The 19,721-nt window shown below is 37.1% G+C and overlaps 1 protein-coding gene across 1 annotated transcript; it reads right to left on the bottom strand.

The window, feature by feature from the left end:
• Positions 1-13,913: 13,913 nt before the first annotated feature.
• On the bottom strand, positions 13,914-14,926 carry LOC138345609 (uncharacterized). Its single transcript, XM_069294737.1, has 2 exons — positions 14,636-14,926; positions 13,914-14,273 (listed from the first exon to the last, which is right to left on the bottom strand). The coding sequence occupies exons 1-2, from the start codon at positions 14,924-14,926 to the stop codon at positions 13,914-13,916; spliced, it is 651 nt and encodes a 216-aa protein (XP_069150838.1).
• Positions 14,927-19,721: the final 4,795 nt, after the last annotated feature.

The following is a 19,721-nucleotide window of genomic DNA, read 5'->3' as shown; positions in this document are numbered from 1 at the left end:
ATCATTTAAAAAAAAATCAATTTGAGCTTAAATAAATCCTAGATTTCTTTCAAAAAGGAAAAGCTCACATATGATAGATAGTTTTTTGATAATTAGATTGTGGGTAAATAAGTAATTAGATTTCAACGTAATTATTTTTTCTATGTCAGTTATCCCGACAGAGAAAAAAAATACATCTAAATCACATAAGTAAGTTCATAATGTTAAGAAGAATCAACAAAAAAAATAAATGCTAAAAATGTAAATAGGCATCGGTGACTCCCAATGAGATTCACTCACTTTGCTTGCTAAATCCAAATAGTCAAAGATATAGACTCCATAACTTGATATGATGGTAGCGATTCCATGATATTCTATTTTGGCGAGGGTCCTCAATTCGGATTCCATTTTTGCTCCAAAGTTTATGCAAGTAAAGAGAGGGTAAAGAGATTATTAAGACAATTCAACTTCAATTGATATTGAGTAAGTCAAGAATAGAGCCTAATACATGACTCTTTTCAAGCCAAACTCAAAGCAGCCAAGTATGGGGGGGGGGGGATAGAGATATACAGAGAAAAGGTTCTTTTCTAAAAAATAAATACCAAGGCTGCTACAGACATCCCAAAAAAAATAAAAAACTCAAATGCAAAATGTTTGTATTTATAGGAATCAAATTAGTCGTGTTTTATTCAAAATATATCTCTGAACTTACTCTGTGTAAATTGCAGAAGTCTCTTGGAATCTGCCACTGAGAGGGAGAAAGGAGAAGAACTAAAGAACTATTCAAGGTTTGCACGAAAATAGGACTGGTGAATCTTTCATTGGCTAAAGATATTTGGCATTTTCTCTATAAAAATATAAAATATTAGAAAGGCAAAGGGTATAAGGCAACAACTATTTTGATTTAGAAGATAGGTTTAGGGTTTCTATCTTAACTTGGGCAGATTTGGATTTGGGCTTGACATATGGCTTTTGGGCCGAATTTGAGGCTATTTGTCTTTCTTCTTTTAAAATATGTTGGGGTTCTTACTTAATAACTGATAATTATTAAATAGGAAAAACTCCAAAAAATATTCTTCAACTATTCAAAATAAATTAAATATACCCTTAAAACTTTATTTTGACTCAAAAGTGTCCTTCTTTGTCTTACTATTGGACCAGACTCACCTTTTTGTTTAAGGAAGAGTTATGTGGTCTAATGTGTGTAATAATATGACATATAGACTTCCACATGTTCTCACCCAACCCACCTCCACATAGATTACTTAATAGCCCTAATTTCACTTTTTTCAACATTTAACCTTTTTCTTAAAAAGGACCCAAAGAAGCTTCATTTTACCAGTTATTTTCGCCGCTAGGGTTACAAAGTAGCTAGAATCTTTCTTCACTACTAGGGTTTCAAAGTAACTAGAGTTTGTGGATATTTTTTACTATAGTTTAGAAAATCATGTTTCTATTTTATTATGTTTATGATGTCAAAGTAACGTAGTTAGGGTTTGCGATTTGTATACTCTTCTTGTATGACAGACTAGAGAATCAAATACTTGTTTATTTGATTTCAAATAATAGTATTCATGTGATTTTGGGTTTGATTAATTTGTGCATTGGAATGAGCTATTATTTTTGTAATATTTCGAGAATGTTGTCTTGTATATGGTGATCCTTTTGAGTTAGGTTAGATTTTTTGGGTTTGAAAGTGATTAGGACGTCATGAGGAAACTTACAATTGCAAATCAATACAATGATAAATTAAATGAAAAAACTTTATATTAAAAACCTTATATATTATGTGAAAACTAATATAAAGAAAAATATTTAAACCGTACAAGTAAATCTCCTCATAAACAGAACTCTTGAATATTTATTGTAGATGTTATTGTTGATTTTCTATGAGAATAGGGATATTCAATTTATAGATCTCCAATTTTTTCCTCTAAGGAACTAATAAAAAAATATGGACGAAAATATTGTTTTTCTTTTGGGAAAAGTTAAAGCATTAACAGTAATACCTTTGTTTTTCGTTTTAGGAAAAAATAGGAATAAATTTAGGAATCACATAATTTTTTAATATGAAATTACAATTTATCACTCTTTAGTTTGTAATTACATTAATCCCTCACAAATTAACACAAATTGGATACATTAATATGCAGCTCGGACTCATCAAAGAGTATCTCAAATACATTATAACATAAAGCGGATACATAATATGTAGCTCAGATACATAGGCGAACCCAGGTTTTGAAGACTTCGGGTTCACTAATTTAAGCTCTAAGGTAAATCTAAAATAAAAAATAAAATAGGTAACGAGCCAGATTTTAGAGACTTCAGTTGCACTAATATAAGCATTGAGGTAAATTTAAACACAAACTAAAATAAGTAACTAGCTGGCTTTGAACTAGGGTTTTATAAGTGACACCACTAACCTATACTAACTACACAAGGGCACATTTATGTTATTTATGGGTGCACTGTTAGTTATATCCTTTTTTTACTAGTTTCTTAAAATAGATATTTATATATATACATCATTTTTTTCGAAGTTAGCGGTTGCACGTGCACCCTTACTAAGCCATGTGGGTCCGCCCCTTCTTAGATAAATTTATAACTAGCTCAGATACATAATACGTAGTTTGAATACATGAAAAATTAGCTTGGATACTGTAACACTTCCAAAAATCCAAGAAGTGTTGTAGAGCCTAACATAAGTTTCATAAGGTTTAGACACTATTTTAAGGTCCATTTTAATGAAATAATTCATTTAGGACGTCTAGAAACAAAAACGTCCAAGAACGTCCATGATGTCAGGAAACTAGTTTAATGAGGTGCTAGCGTGCCTTAGCCTATTCGACTAGCTTTTAGGAGTCGGAAAACGATGAAAATTGGTGTAAGGGTGTCTAACACATATTAGAGTTAGTTCATAGTTGAAGTGTCCGGGCACGAATCCTCAAGCACCAACTAAGGACCTTTGAGGAGGACCATCACAAAATATGGCAAAAGTTGTCAATGGACAGTGTCACCAACAGATGCCACAAACGGCCCGTGGTCCAATCGACGGAGCATCTATTGCCTTAGTCGATGGACACTTACCAAAAAATTCTTGAAGGGAATCTTTTGCACATTCTCTGAACTTACCAACAAATGTGCAACACGGAAGGTGGAGTGGTCCTCGATTGACCCACGATCCGTCGATCGTGGTGTCGTTTGAGTTGACTGATTTTCACTACACGTTTTCACTTAGGTTAATTAATTAATTGTCTTATTTAGGAAGTTAATTAGGGTTTAGGGGAGGTCTAATTATGTTAGTTAACCCCCTATATAAAGCCTTAACCTAATTAGCCTAACCTAAACTCTCATAATTCACAAACCCAAAACACTCTTCCTTTACTCTTCTTTCTATCCTAGTGAAGAACTCCATTGAGGACCAAGATAGGGAAAGGTTCAAGGGATGCAAATACTAAAGTTTCTCCATCAATATTAATCAATTATTAAGGTATGAGATCTTTTTCACCTTTGATACATTTTTCCTCAAAAGGTTCCATCAAATTGATTTCAGAAGTTGGGTTTTTGAGTGAGTTTTAATCCAATTCCAAATTTATGTTGTGAATTTATTTGTTTATGATTTCTTTTGGATATTATGAATATATTTTCAATTATGTTATACCTTGATAAATTAGTCTATTTTGTAGAAGATGACCATTACCCCTTTACCTATGTTGTGATCTTGATGTGAATTGAGTAATGTTGGTTCAATTGAATTGTTTTTTGTTGGATTACTATCCTATGAAATTGTATCAATCATGACTAAGTTAAGATGAATTTTAGTCCTATCATTCTAGTTCTTTAGTAATTGATTAGAATATGACTTTGATCTATGTCTTTTATCTTGAGCTATAAAATAGTGTTGGATTGTGATGTAGTGATTCAATTAGTCTTGTTATCATGTTGGTTATGATTATATGATGAAAATACACCCTATTTGGGTTGAGTTAAGGGTTGATGGTAATACCTTGATGATAAATTAGGAAGGAGACTTGGTAAGTCTTATGATCTCTATTACTTACTTCACTTATGGTTAATTGTGATTAAGTCAAGATTTTATGTTGGAGTATGCCTTGTATTAGGATTTATAGTGTGGTATGATGTTGAATTGAAATGTCTTGACTATGGTTTGTGAAGTGTTGGAAAAGATGTTAATTTTATAAGGATGGTGAATGATTTAACAATGTGCCTTATTATGAAGTGATATGTAAATGTGCTGACCTCACTTATATAAATTGTAATGAAAGGACTATACTCATGCAATCCTTATTGAGATATGATGATGATGATGTTTATACGAGGGATTAGACCCTATTACATACATTAAGTTATGATGATTAATAAAGACGTTATAGACATTTTAAAAAAGGGTTTCAAGCTTAGCACCAAGTGAACTAGGTGAGGAGTGTCCCTTTCAACATAGTGAAGGTAGGATCACTAACGTACTCTTGAAAATGCAGACTACAATACATGTATCATAAAGAGGTTCCCAACTATATCTCCTAGTTCATTACCTATGTTGCCCCCATAGGAATATTAGCTAGTGGATCCACGTACTTGCTATGTTCATGTTATGTCACTACCTTGCCACGTAGTCCGTGTTCCTTCGGTGTAGGGTTCCATGACACCGGATTCCACATTATCTCATGTGGTCTATGTCGCTTAAGGCAAGATGTTCCCAAAAGTTAAAATGAAATAAAGTAATGAACTCTAACTAAGATAACTTAAGGGGTTAAGCTTAGTCTAGGTAGGGGTATGAGACTCTACCTAAACATTGCACTAGTTATCCTTGAAGATGTCTTAGGAGGATATTCTTATGTATGAATATGTTTATAATGGAAAATGATCAGTATATGATGAACTTGCACATTGTTGATACTATATCTTTATTAGTCTCACTTATGAATATGTGTTGGTCTACATTGTTGAAGTATGATGATATGTACTCTTAAATGTCATGCTATGTGAAATGGGATGTTGGTCATGATTCTTGTTAATTTACTTGATTGAGTAAGGTTATGGGGCTTTTCTTGGTCATTGCACTTGTTGAATGTGCATACAAGTTTGCAATGGAAAGTGCACACTTATTGAAATGTCCCTTTTTAGCGTGTTTTCATGATATGTCTTCATATGGTCTCATATGAATTTAATAATGTAAGCTAAGAGGCTAGTCTTAGTTCTTAAAGATGACGAAGACGCCGGTTACATCTAAAAGGTATTCTCGGATGTTACAAACTTTGTATCAGAGCATAAGGTTGAATATACTTAAGTTGATGTCTCTCTCAACCACGTCTATGTAGGTTCGTATTCATAATTTTGAAGCCCGCCACACTTATGAATATGAACATATGTGATGATTAAGAAACTCTAACTTTCTTAAAAGTCCAATATCGTGTCTCTAGAGTGTTAGCTCTATGTGCTTTTGTATCTAATCCTCTTGTTGTGATTATAGTCAATGAATGCACGAAGGAATGCGAAATGAAGATTAGAGGAAGAGATTGCCAATGCGGGAGCTCCTCCCTGTGGTGATCAAGTCCCTCCTCTTGATGAAGATATGAATGATGATAAAGCTCCAGTCGGCCCTCCTTTGACGGATGGTGCCATAAGATCTTCACTCTTCTAAATGTCCCAAGCCATTACTATCCAAGCACAATTTTCCACTACTTAAGCTCAAGCCATGAAGGCCCAAGATAATCAAAGGTTGTACCCAGAGCAAACAAAAAAGTTGCTACCATGGCCTTTCGTCTAAGAAATTTCACTAGGATGAATCCCTCCACTTTCTATGGGTCCAAGTTTGAAGAAGAACCCCATGAGTTCATTGTTGAAATACACAAGATCCTCTATGATATGGGTTAACTACTAATAAGAAGGCCGATTATCCACTTACCAACTCCAAGATATGACCCAAACTTAGTATGTCCAATAGAGGGAAAATAGGTCGTTAAGGGGTGGACTGATGACTTGGAAGGTGTTAAAGAAGGCTTTTCTTGATAGATTCTTTCCTAAGGAAATGAGGGAATCTAAGGGGGGTGGATTTCATCAACCTTTGTCAAGGAAGTATGAGTGTTCTTGAATACTCTTTGAAATTTACTAAATTTTCAAAATATGCTCCTTCTTTGGTTTCTGATCCTAGAGATGATATGAACCACTTTGTGATGGGAGTGTCGGATGATGTGCAAGAGGAATGTCATTGGCTATGCTACATGACAATATGAACATTTCTCGTCTCATGGTTCATGCTTAACAAGTGGATGAGGAAAGGGTTAAGAGGAAGAGTAGAGATGCCAAGAGGGTCAGATCTTTCGATGGTGGTTCTTTAAAGGGTAGGCTTCAGATTCAAGACAAACCTAGGTTTGAGAAGAGGGTGTCTAATCATGTTCCTTCCAAGTTCCCTAAGGTTAGGGATGATAGGGTGTCTAACCCTAAGCCTAAAAAGGGAAGAGATACTAGTTCACTAACCAAGAAGCTAACTTATGGGAAGTGTGGCAAGAAGCACTATGGTGATTTTCTGAAGAGAACAAACAATTGTTTTGGTTGTGGAAAAAGTGCGCACAAAGTTGGAGATTTCCCAAATGTGAGGGGACAAGACAAGGAGAATGGACAATCAAGTGGTTCTAATGATGCTCCAAAGAAAATCTTTTTTATGCACTTCGCTCAAAGGATGAGCAAGAGACTTCTCCCGGCGTGGTGACCGGTATATTAAAAGTATTCTCCGTTGATGTATATGCTTTACTTGATCTGAGTGCTACATTATCTTTTGTTACTCCCTTGATATCTAAGAAATTTGATATCTTACCCGACATTCTAAATGACCCTTTTATGGCGTCTACCCCGGTGGGTGAGTCGGTTGTTGCAAAAAGGGTGTATAGAAATTGTCTTATAATGTTTCCCAATAGAGTAAGTTATGTTGAACTAGTAGAACTTGATATGTTTGTTTTTGATTTCATATTGTATATGGATTATTTGCATGCTTCTTTGCCTCTATATATTTTAGAACAAGGGTGGTGAAGTTTAACTTTCAAATGAGCTCATTTTAATGTGGAAGGGCAAAAATTTTATTCCTAGAGGTCGTATCATCTCTTGTTTGAAAGATTGTAAAATTATTTATAAAGGGTGTTTATATCATATAGTAAGCGTCCAAGATTAAGACTCCAAAATTCCTCCAATTGAGTCGGTCCGTGTAGTGAGGAAATTTCTGGAGGTCTTTCGTAATGATCTTCCTGGTGTTCCTTCCGAATGGGAAATTGATTTTGGTATCGACTTGTTACAGGATACAAATCCCATTTCAAATCCTCCTTATCAGATGTCTCCGGCGAAATTGAAAGAGTTGAAGGCTCAACTCAAGGATTTAATAGACAAAGGCTTCATTAGACCTAATATTTCTCTATGGGGTGCTCCGGTATTGTTTGTGAAGAAGAAGGATGTGTCCCTTATAATGTCTATTGATTATCGTCAACTCAATAAAGTCACTATTAAGAGCAAGTATCCTCTCCCTTAGATTGAAGACTTAATTGATAAACTCCAAGAGGCAAGCTACATTTTTTAAGATTGACTTGAGGTCGGGGTATCACCAAGTTAATGTTAGAGGCGATGATATACCAAAAAGGGCATTTCAGACTAGATATGGTCACTATGAGTTCTTAGTAATGTCCTTTTGTTTCACTAATTCCCCGACGGTATTTATGGATCTCATGAATAGAATGTTTTGAAGTTACCTAGATTCATTTTTCATTGTCTTCATTGACGATATCTTGGTATATTCGAAAAATAAGGGTGATCACATGAACCATTTGAGGGTGGTGTTATAAGTGCCTAAGGAGAACCAATTATTTTCGAAGTATAGCAAATGTGAGCTTTAGTTGAGGATGGTGGAGTTTCTTAGTCATATCATCTCTAGTAAGGGAGTTGAGGTTGATCCAAGGAAAACCAAGGCGGTTAAGCATCGGCCTAGACCATTGACTCGAACCGACATTAGAAGTCTCTTGGGTCTAGCGGGTTATTATCGGAGGTTTATGGATTGTTTTGAGTCCATTGCATCTCCCATAACTACTTTGACCCCAAAGAGTAATAAATTTGAGTGGTCGGAGGCATGTGAGAGAAGCTTATAAATCTTGAAAGATAGGCTTTGTTGTATATTGTGATGAATCCCAGGTGGGTTTAGGGTGTGTACTTATGCAACATGTGAAACTGGTAGCCTATGCTTCTAGACAACTTAAGGTGCATGAGAAAAACTATCCAACTCATGATTTTGAATTAGCGGCCGTGGTATTTGCTTGAAAATATGGAGGCATTACTTATATGGTGTCCATGTTGATATGTATACCGACCATACGAGTCTCCAACATGTGTTTACTCAAAAAGAAGTTGAATCTCTGACAAAAAAGGTGGTTGGAATTGTTGAAAGATTATGACATGAGTGTTCTCTATCACCCTAAAAAGGTCAATGTGGTTCCGGATGCTCTAAGTCTTATGGCCATGGGTAGTGTGTCTCATGTAGAGAAAGCCAAGAAAGACCTAATGAAAGATGTTCGTAGGTTGTTTAGATTGGGCGTGAGGCTGGAAGATTCTCCAGAATGGTGGTTTTATGGTCCATTTAACTCGGAGTCATCTTTGGTAGTTGAGGTGAAGTCCAACCAACACCTTGATCAACCATTGATGGAGTTGAAGGAATAGGTTCTTGGTAAGCTTGATGAGTCATTCTCCTTGAGGGGATGGTGTGTTGAGGTATCCAGGAAGGTTTTGTGTTCCCAATGTAGATTATTTGAGGAACCAGACCCTTGAGGAAGATCGTGGGTCTTGTTGCTCTATTCATCCAGGTTTGACAAAGATGTACATGACCTTATGGAAGTGTTTTTGGTGGGAAGGTCTGAAAAGGACATAGCGAAATTTGTTGCTAAGTGTCCAAATTGCCAACAAGTGAAAGTCGAACACCAAAAGATGGGTTGTTTACTACAAAAGATCAAAGTTCCTACTTTGAAGTGGGAATATATCAATATGGAATTTTCGGTAGGTTTGCCTCGAACACCAAAGCAATATGACTCTATATGGGTGATTGTGGATAGGTTGACCAAGTCTGCTCACTTCATTCCCGTCAAGTATACCTATTTAGCGGAGGATTATGCAAGGATCTTCATATATGAGATTGTGTGTCTCCATGGTATTCCGTTATCCATCATATAAGATAGGGGTGCACAATTCACATCTAGGTTTTGGAGGTTATTCCAAGAAGGGTTGGGTACCAAGGTGAAGTTAAGCATAACTTTTCATTCCCAAATGGATGGTCAAGAAGAGCATACTATTCAAACCCTTGAGGATATGCTTAGAGCTTGTATTATTGATTTCAAGGGAAATTGGGATAAGCATTTGCTTTTGGTAGAGTTTGCTTACAATAATAGTTTTTATATATCCATATCCATTGCTCCTTATGAAGCCTTATATAGTAGGAGGTGTAGGTCTCCTATTGGGTGGTTTGAAGTGGGCGAGTCTTAACTTTTGGGTCCCGATCTTATTTATAAGACTTTGAAGAAGGTTCATATTATAAGTAATTGATTACAAATGACCTATAGTTGGCAAAAGTCTTATGCCGATCATAGGGGAAGGGAATTTGAGTTTAAAGAAGGTGATAAAGTGTATTTGAAACTTTCACCTATGAAAGGGGTGGTTAGATTTTGCAAGAAAGGGAATTTGAGTCCTCGTTATGTGGGTCCCTATGAAATCTTGCAAAAAGTTGGTAAGGTTGCCTATGAGTTAAAGTTGCCTAGTGAATTGGCTTCAGTTTATCCAGTTTTCCATGTTTCTATGCTTAAGAAGTGTATCGGTGATCCCGAGTCTATTCTTCCTACTGAGGGTCTTGGTGTGAAGGATAACATTTCTTAAGAGGAGGTTCCAATCCAAATCCATGATAGGGAAGTAAATAAATTGAGGAAAAAGAGGTGGCTCCGTAAAGGTTTTATGGAAGAATCACCTAGTTGAGGGTGCAACATAGGGGGCCAAAGCCGACATGAAGTCCCGTTACCCTCATCTATTTGATAAATAAGGTTAGTTGTTCGTACTAATAATAAAAATAATGTCTATTACTTGAAGTTTCTTGATTTATTGTGAAGTTTCGCAAAAATGTGCATTTTTTATGTCATTACAGTGAAGTTACTATGATATTGTTAATTTGGACTTGAAAATTTGCAATTTTCTTTTTTTGGAGTTATGTTTTGTATTTTGACATGGTGAATCTTTATGAAATTATATTTATCATGTTTATAAGTTAAGATTTGGAATAATTAACTCATATATAATAGATTGAGCTCTTGTTGTTGTGAGAAGGATATTCCTCATAATGTGATTTTGAGCCTTATATGTGGTAATTGACGTTTTGAACTGTCTTGTGTAAATTATATAATTGATGTTGTAAATTATATTAATGTATTTTTGTTGGTTGGTGTCACGCCCCGAGCTACCCCCAAGACGCAGACACGGAACCTAGGACCACAAGTAATCCCAAGCTAACCCTGGTGTCATGATCATAAGCATACTAAAAAATAAATGATGTGGAAGCTAAATCATAACTTATAATGAAAAGATGGGGAATAACCATATGCTAAAGCTAAGATATATGAAAAACCGATGATCTTAATACAAAGAAATATTAACTCACTACTAAGCAAAAACTAACTATGTCTGAAAATAGCCTCTAAACTTGACTAGAAATATTGGGACAAGCCGCAGCTAAATCTAGCAAAAACGGAAACTAAATGACTAAAGACTGAAATGAAACTCATGACTTTTGTCCTCGGAGAATGAGGACTCACCACTGTATCTGCTGAACTGGAGATCGGAAATCGATCTATGCGTGATCTAGATGCTGAGAACCTGAACCTACATCACGAGAAGATGTAGCGCACGTATGCGTCAGTACTTGAAAAGTACTGAGCATATAGGATAGAGTAAAGTTGAAATGAAACATAATTGAAAAAGTATAAAAGCAAGTATATTAATCTGACATGATAAACTGAATTCTGAGCTAACTGTACGAAATGACCAACTTATAACATGTTTAAACTGAATACTGAATATACTGACAAATGGTCAATGTAGAGAGTCTCACTGAACTGTGGGAGCTACTAATAACCGATAATAAAACCACATGAGATAAATGTGGAGTCCAATGTATACGCCCGTCGAGAGAACCCAATATACCCTGCCATAGGTATAAGGGATAATGGCGAGATCACTAAACAAATTGCCTACATAGGAGACTTACAACCTACTTGGCTAGTAGTTCTGGGACTATTTGGGTACGCTGAACCCAAGTCCAACTCGGTATTATGCTACTCCTATGAAATCTGTAAATTTAATGATTATGTTTGAGTCTCTATAAATACTGGACAGTTCGAAACTAAACATGCAAACTGAGAATGCAACAATTAATCTGGTAAGTATGCATTTATAACTGAGGCATGTACATCTAAAGTGTTTGAAATATCTAACTTAGCATGTGTAATTCAAGAACTAAAGAAATACGAAGCTAGGGTTCTGAAATTCATTCAATTAACTGAATAATATCATGATAATCTGATTTGAACATATAACTAATAAGTTCATGAAGTTCCCTTGAAGTTCTAAAAACCCTAGATCTAATCATGATATGGAAATCAAGAATCTGACTGAAAACTAGGGACCCAATGGGTGAAAGGAATCCACTATTGAAATCCCACATACGTGGTGATGAAACCCACAGAAAAATAGTTTTATGTTTCGGGGCCGGAACTGCTGGAGCTTGTGGTGTTCTTGAACTAGGGTTGTTGATCTTTTTCTCCTCTCTTGCTTCTAATTTTCTAGGTTTTGATTTAATGATTTGACTTGGATATGTTTTAATTATGTTTCTAGGTTCAAACTGACGAAAATCTGATGATTTAGGGTCAAAATGATGTAACTTAAGGTTTAAACGGACTGGGAAAGGTCAAAAAGACCCCTGGGAAAGTTCTTGTGGGGCCAAACGACGGCCAGGACTGACGGTTCGTTGTCTGCCCGACGCCCCATCGTTGGGTCTGTCGTTTGGGCCGCTTCGACATTCCGTTACTAAAATGGGCATAACGGTTTACTCGGAGGTCTGATTTTATCAAGGTCGGTGGCTATGGAAATATAATTCAATTATCTATATGCGGGTAGGTCATGGGACACTTAATTCAGTTTGTGCTAAGAGTTATTATCATTTGAATTTGACCCAACTGCATTGCCCCTTAAATGTCTGCAAATATTCCACCTACGGTCAGACGTCCATAGGTCAACCTACGGACCGTGCTGGTCATCCGTAGCTTTTGTTAGAGAGTGGGTGAATGGGGGTCTCAATCAACGGTGACCGACTACAGATCGTCGTCTTACCTACGGATCGTCAGTCTGTCTGTCGATCAAGACTTAGCCAATTTTTCCGACAGAGTTTTTGGGAGTTTTTGATCCCATCAACAGTTGTGAAGGACGGACTGTCGTTTGTCGTACGGACCGTCGATGCCATCGTTGGCTGCACCTACAAATATTTCTGAAAAAAAAAACTGATTTTTTGGTCTATTTTGGTTACAGGGTTTTACATTATCTTCCCCTTGGGAAAATTCTTCCTCGAATGAAGACTAAACTAGCTGAAATAGAGGGAGAGAGTTGCAAACCCCACTACTAAACAATGAGAACTGAGCTTCTGACTGAATTGAGTTCCGAGTACATGCAAATACACTGAAAATGCAAGTACAAATTGAGGGAAAATGATTGTAAGACTGAATTTATGCATGAATGACTGGAAAATTGAAGAAGAACTATTACCTTAAGCTTGAGTGGAATCGGAATTAAAGATGTAAGGATACTTGGCTTTCATGGCTGCTTCTGCTTGCCAAATAGCTCCCTCAACGGACTGACTCCTCCACAAAACCTTGACTGAAGTGATTTCCCTGTTTCTCAACCTTCTAACCTAACGGTCAAGAATCTCAACTGGTACATCCTCATAAGAAAGACTATCTTTCAATGCCACACTCTCTAAAGGCAGTACAAAGGCTGGATCACCCACACACTTCTTCAAGAGTGAGATATTGAAGACCGAATGCACTACTGCTAATTCTACTTGCAACTCTAACTCATATGCCACCTTGCCAACCTTTTTCAAGATATTTTAAGGGCCTACATATCTAGGACTAAGCTTCCCTTTTCTTTCCAAATCTCATTACCCCTTTCATAGGTAAGACTTTCAGAAATAAGCCAATCATCAACTTGCAACCCTAGTTCCCTTCTCCGTACATCTGCATAAGATTCCTTGCACTTTCTCCATAGCATAAAGGACTGAATTTGGCCCTATCAAAGCTGCTTCACCTACTTCAAACCAACCAACAGGAGATCTACATCTATGCCCATATAAAGCCTCATAAGGGGCCATCTTAATGTTGGGATAGTAGCTATTATCGTAGGCAAACTAAATAAGAGGAAGGTGATCATCCCAACTACCTTTTAAATCGATCACACAAGCTCTCAACATATCATCTAAGCTCTGAATGGTATGCTCTTCCTATCCGTCTGTGGATGAAATGTTGTACTAAGGTTAACTTGAGTACCAAGACCTTTCTAAAATGACTTTCGGAAATGAGAGGTAAACAGAGGACCTCTATCTGAGATGATTGAAAAAGGAACCTCATGTAACCTCACAATTTCATTGATGTATAGCTTGGCATAGTCCTCTACCGAATCTGTAGTCTTAACCGCAAAAAAGCGAGAAGACTTAGTCATCCTTTCAACTATCACCCAAATGGAGTCATGCTGTCAGCGAGTACGAGGTAACCTTGTTATGAAATCCATATTGATCACATCCCACTTCCAAGTAGGAATATCGATCTCTTACGTCATACCTCCTGGTTTTTTATGTTCTACCCTGACTTGCTGGAAATTGGGGCACTTACTACAAAATCTCCTATATCCCTCTTCATTCCATTCCACCAATACGATTCCTGAAGATCGCGGTACATCTTAGTGGAACCTGGATGAATAAAATACATGGAGTTATGAGCTTCTGCAAGAATATGCTGCCTCAACTCGCCCACAAAATACCTGGAGTTATGAGTTTCTACAAGAATATGCTCCCTTGACTCTCCCACAAAATACCTGGAGTTATGAGCTTCTACAAGAATATGCTGCCTCAACTTGCCCACATCAGGAACACACAATCTACCGGTAGAGAAGTAGACCATCTCCCCCTTGGAAGAAAACCTCCACTCTATGATTGTGGACTGCACCCTTAAGTTCAAGCAATATCGGCACAGTCTTGATTTTCTTTAACCTCCACTACCAAAGACGATTTTTTCCTATTTTGAACTGTTACACCGCTGTCTGATATGCTCATAAGGCGAACTCCCTAGCGAGCAAGCTTGTGAACATCCTTAACTAGCTCCTTTCTTTCTTCCTAAACATGGGCTACACTACCCATAGATAACCTACTAAGAGCATCAGCTACTACATTCACCTTACCATGATGATAATGCACACTCATATCATAATTCTTAAGCAACTCAAGTCATCTATTCAAGCTAAGATTAAACTCTTTCTGGGTAAACACATACATAAGGTTCTTATGAATTGTGAACACATCTACATGAACACCATACAGGTAGTGTCTGCATATCTTGAGTGCAAACACCACTGCTGCATGCTCGAGGTCATGAGTTGGATAGTTCTTCTCATGCATCTTAAGTTGTCTAGAAGCATAAGCTATAACCTTATCTCTTTGTATTAACACACGACCAAGGCCAACTCTGGATGCATCGCAGTAGATCACATAACCATCTGAACCCTCTGATAGAGTTAAGACATGAGATGTAGTCAATCGTTTTTTCAGTTCTACAAAGCTTTTCTCACAATCATCTAACCATTGAAACTTGACCATCTTCTAAGTCAACCTAGTTAATGGTGAGGTTATGGATGAAAATCCTTCCACGAATCTTCTGTAATAACCCGCTAGACCTAAGAAACTTTTGATATTTGCAACAAAGGTAGGTCTGGGCCATTATTTCACTGCTTCTATCTTTTGTGAGTCTACTCGGATCCCTTAGCTAGATATAATGTGACCAAGAAGCAACGGATTGCAACAAAAACTCACATTTGTTGAACTTAGAAAATAACTAGAGATCTTTGAGAGTCTGCAGAACGACTCTCAAATGACTTGCATGTTCTTCCTCACTCCTAGAGTAAATGAGGATATTATCAAAAAAGACAATAAAGAACAAGTCCAAGCACTGTTTGAAATCTATTCATCAAATCCATGAAAGTTAAAGGAGCATTAGTTTATCCAAATGACATAAGTACAAATTCATAATGACCATACCGAGTTCTGAAGGCTGTTTTCGAAATGTCACTATCTCTAACTCTAGGCTGATGATAACCCGATCTGAGGTCTATCTTTGAGAAATGACTAGCACCCTGGAGTTGATCAAACAAGTCATCAATCCTGGGGATGGGATACTTATTCTTGATTGTGACCTTGTTCAGTTGTCTATAGTCAATGCACATTTTGAGAGAACCATCTTTTTTCCATACGAACAATACTGATGCACCTCATGGTGAAATACTAGGTCTGATGAATCCCTTATCTAGGAGGTCTTACAACTGCTCTTTCAATTCCTTAAGCTCTGCAGGAGCCATTTTGTAAGGAGGAATAGAAATAGGTTAGGTATCTGCAAGAAGATCAATTCCAAAGTTGATTTCACTTTCGGGAGGGACTCCGAGAAGATCTTCTGAAAATTCACAGACTACTAGAACTGACTCAAGAGTTGGGGTTTCAAGGCTAGAATCCTCATCCCAAACTAGATAATAGAGATAATTCTTAGAGATCATCTTTCTGGCCTGAAGGTAAGAAAGAAATCAATCCATAGGCGCTAAACTAATACCCTTTCATTCTAAGATTGGTTCATGTGGAACTGAAAACAAACAATCCTAGTTCTACAATTGACTGATGCATAACATGAATGTAGTCAATCCATGCCTAGAATGACATCAAAGTCTACCATTTATAACACTACTAGATCTGTTGAGGTGACTTTCTGAATACTGTGACAAGGTAATTTTTGTATACCAGTCTAGCAATAACAGGGTCACAGACTGGAGTAGAGACTGAGAAAGGTTCTGAGAGAGTTTCTGTACTAACACTGAATTTTACTGCTATGTTGAGTTACAAAAGACAAAGTCATGTTAGTTGTCTTTCCACTAAGTAAACCATATGTGAGTCACATCCTTGAGTTTGTAGGATGCCAAAATCACCTATCACTACCATTTACTAACATCACACCAAATATTTTCTTGACCTTATCAAAGAACTTCTGTGGATTCATACCAACTTGTGACCCCAAAAACTTAGGCGGATTCATCCTAACAAAGTCACAAACTCTTCATTGTTCTGGTTTTTCATACTCTGAGCCAAAAGATGAATTAGTGTTCTGAAACTCTATATTTATACGTCCTTATCTGGTACTAGAGGAACTTCATTAGAATTGTGTCCATTAGCATTTAATGCCTATCTCTACGAGAAGGCATGATCTTTAGCGCACAACGCTAAGTTGGAATGGAATTTGATCATACCTTATGCACTATAAAAGTAACAAGAAAGTGAAGTTTTTCCTAAAATACTTCACAGCCTCCCTCTCATTAGATGTGGTGCACTTCACACTCATGAAATGGACTCTACATAGTGCGTCTTTTTCAGACATCCTAGGACTTGAACCTAGTGCTTTGATACCAAGTTTTTTCACACCCCGGCTATCCCCGAGACGCTGACACGGAACCTAGGACCACAAGTAATCCCAAGCTAACTCTGGTGTCATGATCATAAGCATACTAAAGATAATAAACTGATGCGGAAGCTAAATCATAACTTATAATAAAAAGATGGGGAATACCCATATGCTAAAACTGAGATATATGAAAAATTGATGAGTTTAATACAAAGAAATATTAACTCACTACTAAGCTGAAACTAACTATGTCTAAAAATAGCCTCTAAACTGGACCAGAAATACTGGGACAAGCCCCAGCTAAATCTAGCAAAAACTGAAACTAAATGACTAAAGACTGAAATAAAACTCATGGCTGTTGTCTTCGGAGAATAAGGACTCATCACTTAATCTACTGAATTGGAGATCGAAAATCGATCTACGCGTGATTTGGATGCTTAGAACCTGAACCTACATCACGAGAAGATGTAGCGCACGTATGCATCAGTACTTGAAAGGTACTGAGCATGTAGGATAAAGTAAAGCTAAAATAAAATATAACTGAACAAGCATAAAATAAAGTATAATAATCTGACATGATAAACTAAATTCTGAGCTAAATGGACACAATGACAAATTTATAACATGTTGAAACTAAATACTGAATATACTGATAAATGGTCAATGTAAAGAGTATGATTGAACTGTGGGAGCTACTAATAACTGATAATAACACCACATGATCTAAATGTGGAGTCCGATGTATACGCCCATCAAAAGAATCCAATATACCCTTCCAGAGGTATAAATGCATGCTTGCGTGATCACTAAACAGATTACTCACAGAGAGGACTAACAACCTACATGGCTAGTAGTTATAGGACTATTTGGATACGCTGAACCCTAGTCCAACTCGGTATTATGCTAATCCCATGAATTATGTAAATTTACTAATTATGTTTGAGTTTTTGTAAACACCGGATAGTTCAAAACTGAACATGGAAACTGAGAATGCAATAATTAATCTGGTAATTATGCACTTATAACTGAGGCATATATATCTGAAGTGTCTGAAATATCTTACTTAGCACGTGTAATTCAAGAACTAAAGAAATACAAAGCTAGGGTTCTCAAATTCATGCAATAAACGGAATAATAACATGATAATGTGATTTGGAACATATAACTAATAAGTTCATGAAGTTATATTAAAGTTCTAAAAACCCTAGATCTAATCATGATATGGGAATCAAGAATCTGACTGAGAACTAGGGACCCAATGGGTGAAAGGAACCCACTAGTACATAGCTGGTGATGAAATCCACGGAAAAATATTTAAGTTTTGGGGTTGGAACTGCTGGAGCTTGTGGCATTCTTTAACTAGGGTTCTTGAGCTTTTTCTCCTCTCTTGCTTCTAATTTTCTAGGTTTTGATTTAATGATTTGACTTGGATGTATTTTAATTATATTTCTAGGTTCAAACTTACTAAAATCTGATGATTTAGGGTCAAAACGACGTAACTTAGTGTTTAAATGGAGTGGGAAAGGTCAAAAAGTCCCCTGGGAAAGTTGTTGTTGGGCCAAAGGACGGACAGGACTGATGGTCCATCATCTGCCCAATGCCTCGTTGTTGGGTCCTTCGTTAGGGCCTGTTCAACTATCCTTCACTAAAATAGGCATAACGTTTACTCGGAGGTGTGATTTTAGCAAGGTGTGTGGATGTGAAAAGATAATTCAATTATTTATACGTGGGTAGGTCATGGGACATGTAACTCATTTTGAGCTAAGATTTATTATCGTTTGAAGTTGACCCAAATGCATTTTCCCTTAACTATCTGCAAATTTTCCACCTACGGACCGTGCTAGTCATTCGTAGCTCTTGTCAAAGAGTGGGTGAATGGGGGTCTCGATCGACGGTCACGGACTATGAACCATCGTATGACCTACAGACCGTCGTTCCGTCCGTTGATTAAGACTTAGCCAATTTTTTCCGGTTGAGTTTTTGGGAGTTTCTGATCATATCGACGGTTGTGCAAGACGGACCGTCATCTGTGCTACGGACCATCGATGCCATCGTTGGTTGCACCTGTAGATTTTTACGAAAAAACTGATTTTTGGTCTATTATGTCTACGGGGTGTTACAGTTGGGCTGCTATTCTTTAGTCTATTCTTTATTTCAAAATATTTTAGTGTCATTCAGGGACGAATGTTCTTAAGGGAGGGGGTGATAATGTAACACTTCAAAAAATCCAAGACGTGTTCTAGAGCCTAACATAAGTATCATAAGGTTTAGACACTGTTTTAAGGTCCATTTTAATGAATATAAGTCATTTAGGAAGTCTAGAAATCAAAACGTCCATGACGTTTGGAAACTAGTTCATTGAGGTGCTAGTGTGCCTTAACCTATTTGAATAGCTTTCAAAAGTCAAAAAATGATGGAAATTGGTGGAAGGGTGCCTAACATGTATTAGAGTTAGTTAATAGTCAAAACTTCTGGGGACGACTCCCAAAGGACCAACTAAGGGCCCTTGAGGAGGACCCTTGCAAAAGGTGGCAAAAGCTGTCAATGGACAGTTTCACCAACAGATGCCACAAAATGCTCGTGGTCCAATCGACGGGGCGTCGATTGCCTTAGTCGACGGACACTTAGAAAATTTCTTGAAGGGCCTCTTGTTCGCAATCTCTGAACTTACCAACGGATGTACAACACGGAAGTGGGAGTGGTCCTCGATTGACCCACGATCCGTGGATCGTGGTGTCGTCTGTGATGAATGATTTTCGCTACATGTTTTCACATAGGTTAATTAATTGATTGTCTTAGCTAGGAAGTTTATTAGAGGTTAGGGGAGGTCTAACCTAAACTGTCATAATTCACAAACTCAAAACTCTCTCCCTGCTCTCTTCTTTCTCTCTCTAGTGAAGAACTTCATTGAGGACCAAGCTAGGGAAGGGTTAAGGGCTGCAAAGCGTCATGTTT

This window comes from Solanum lycopersicum, chromosome 1 (genome assembly GCF_036512215.1).
Source record: "Solanum lycopersicum chromosome 1, SLM_r2.1".
NCBI classification, from domain to species: domain Eukaryota; kingdom Viridiplantae; phylum Streptophyta; class Magnoliopsida; order Solanales; family Solanaceae; genus Solanum; species Solanum lycopersicum.
This window is presented reverse-complemented; position numbering and strand designations above follow the sequence as displayed.

Coding starts and splice junctions, on each gene's coding strand:
- LOC138345609 (XM_069294737.1), bottom strand. CDS start 14,926: ATGGTCAAGTTTCAATGGTTAGATGATTGTGAGAAAAGCTTTGTAGAA. Junction 14,274..14,635: donor ACTACCTGTATGGTGTTCAT/GTAGATGTGTTC, acceptor TTAAGGGTGCAG/TCCACAATCATAGAGTGGAG.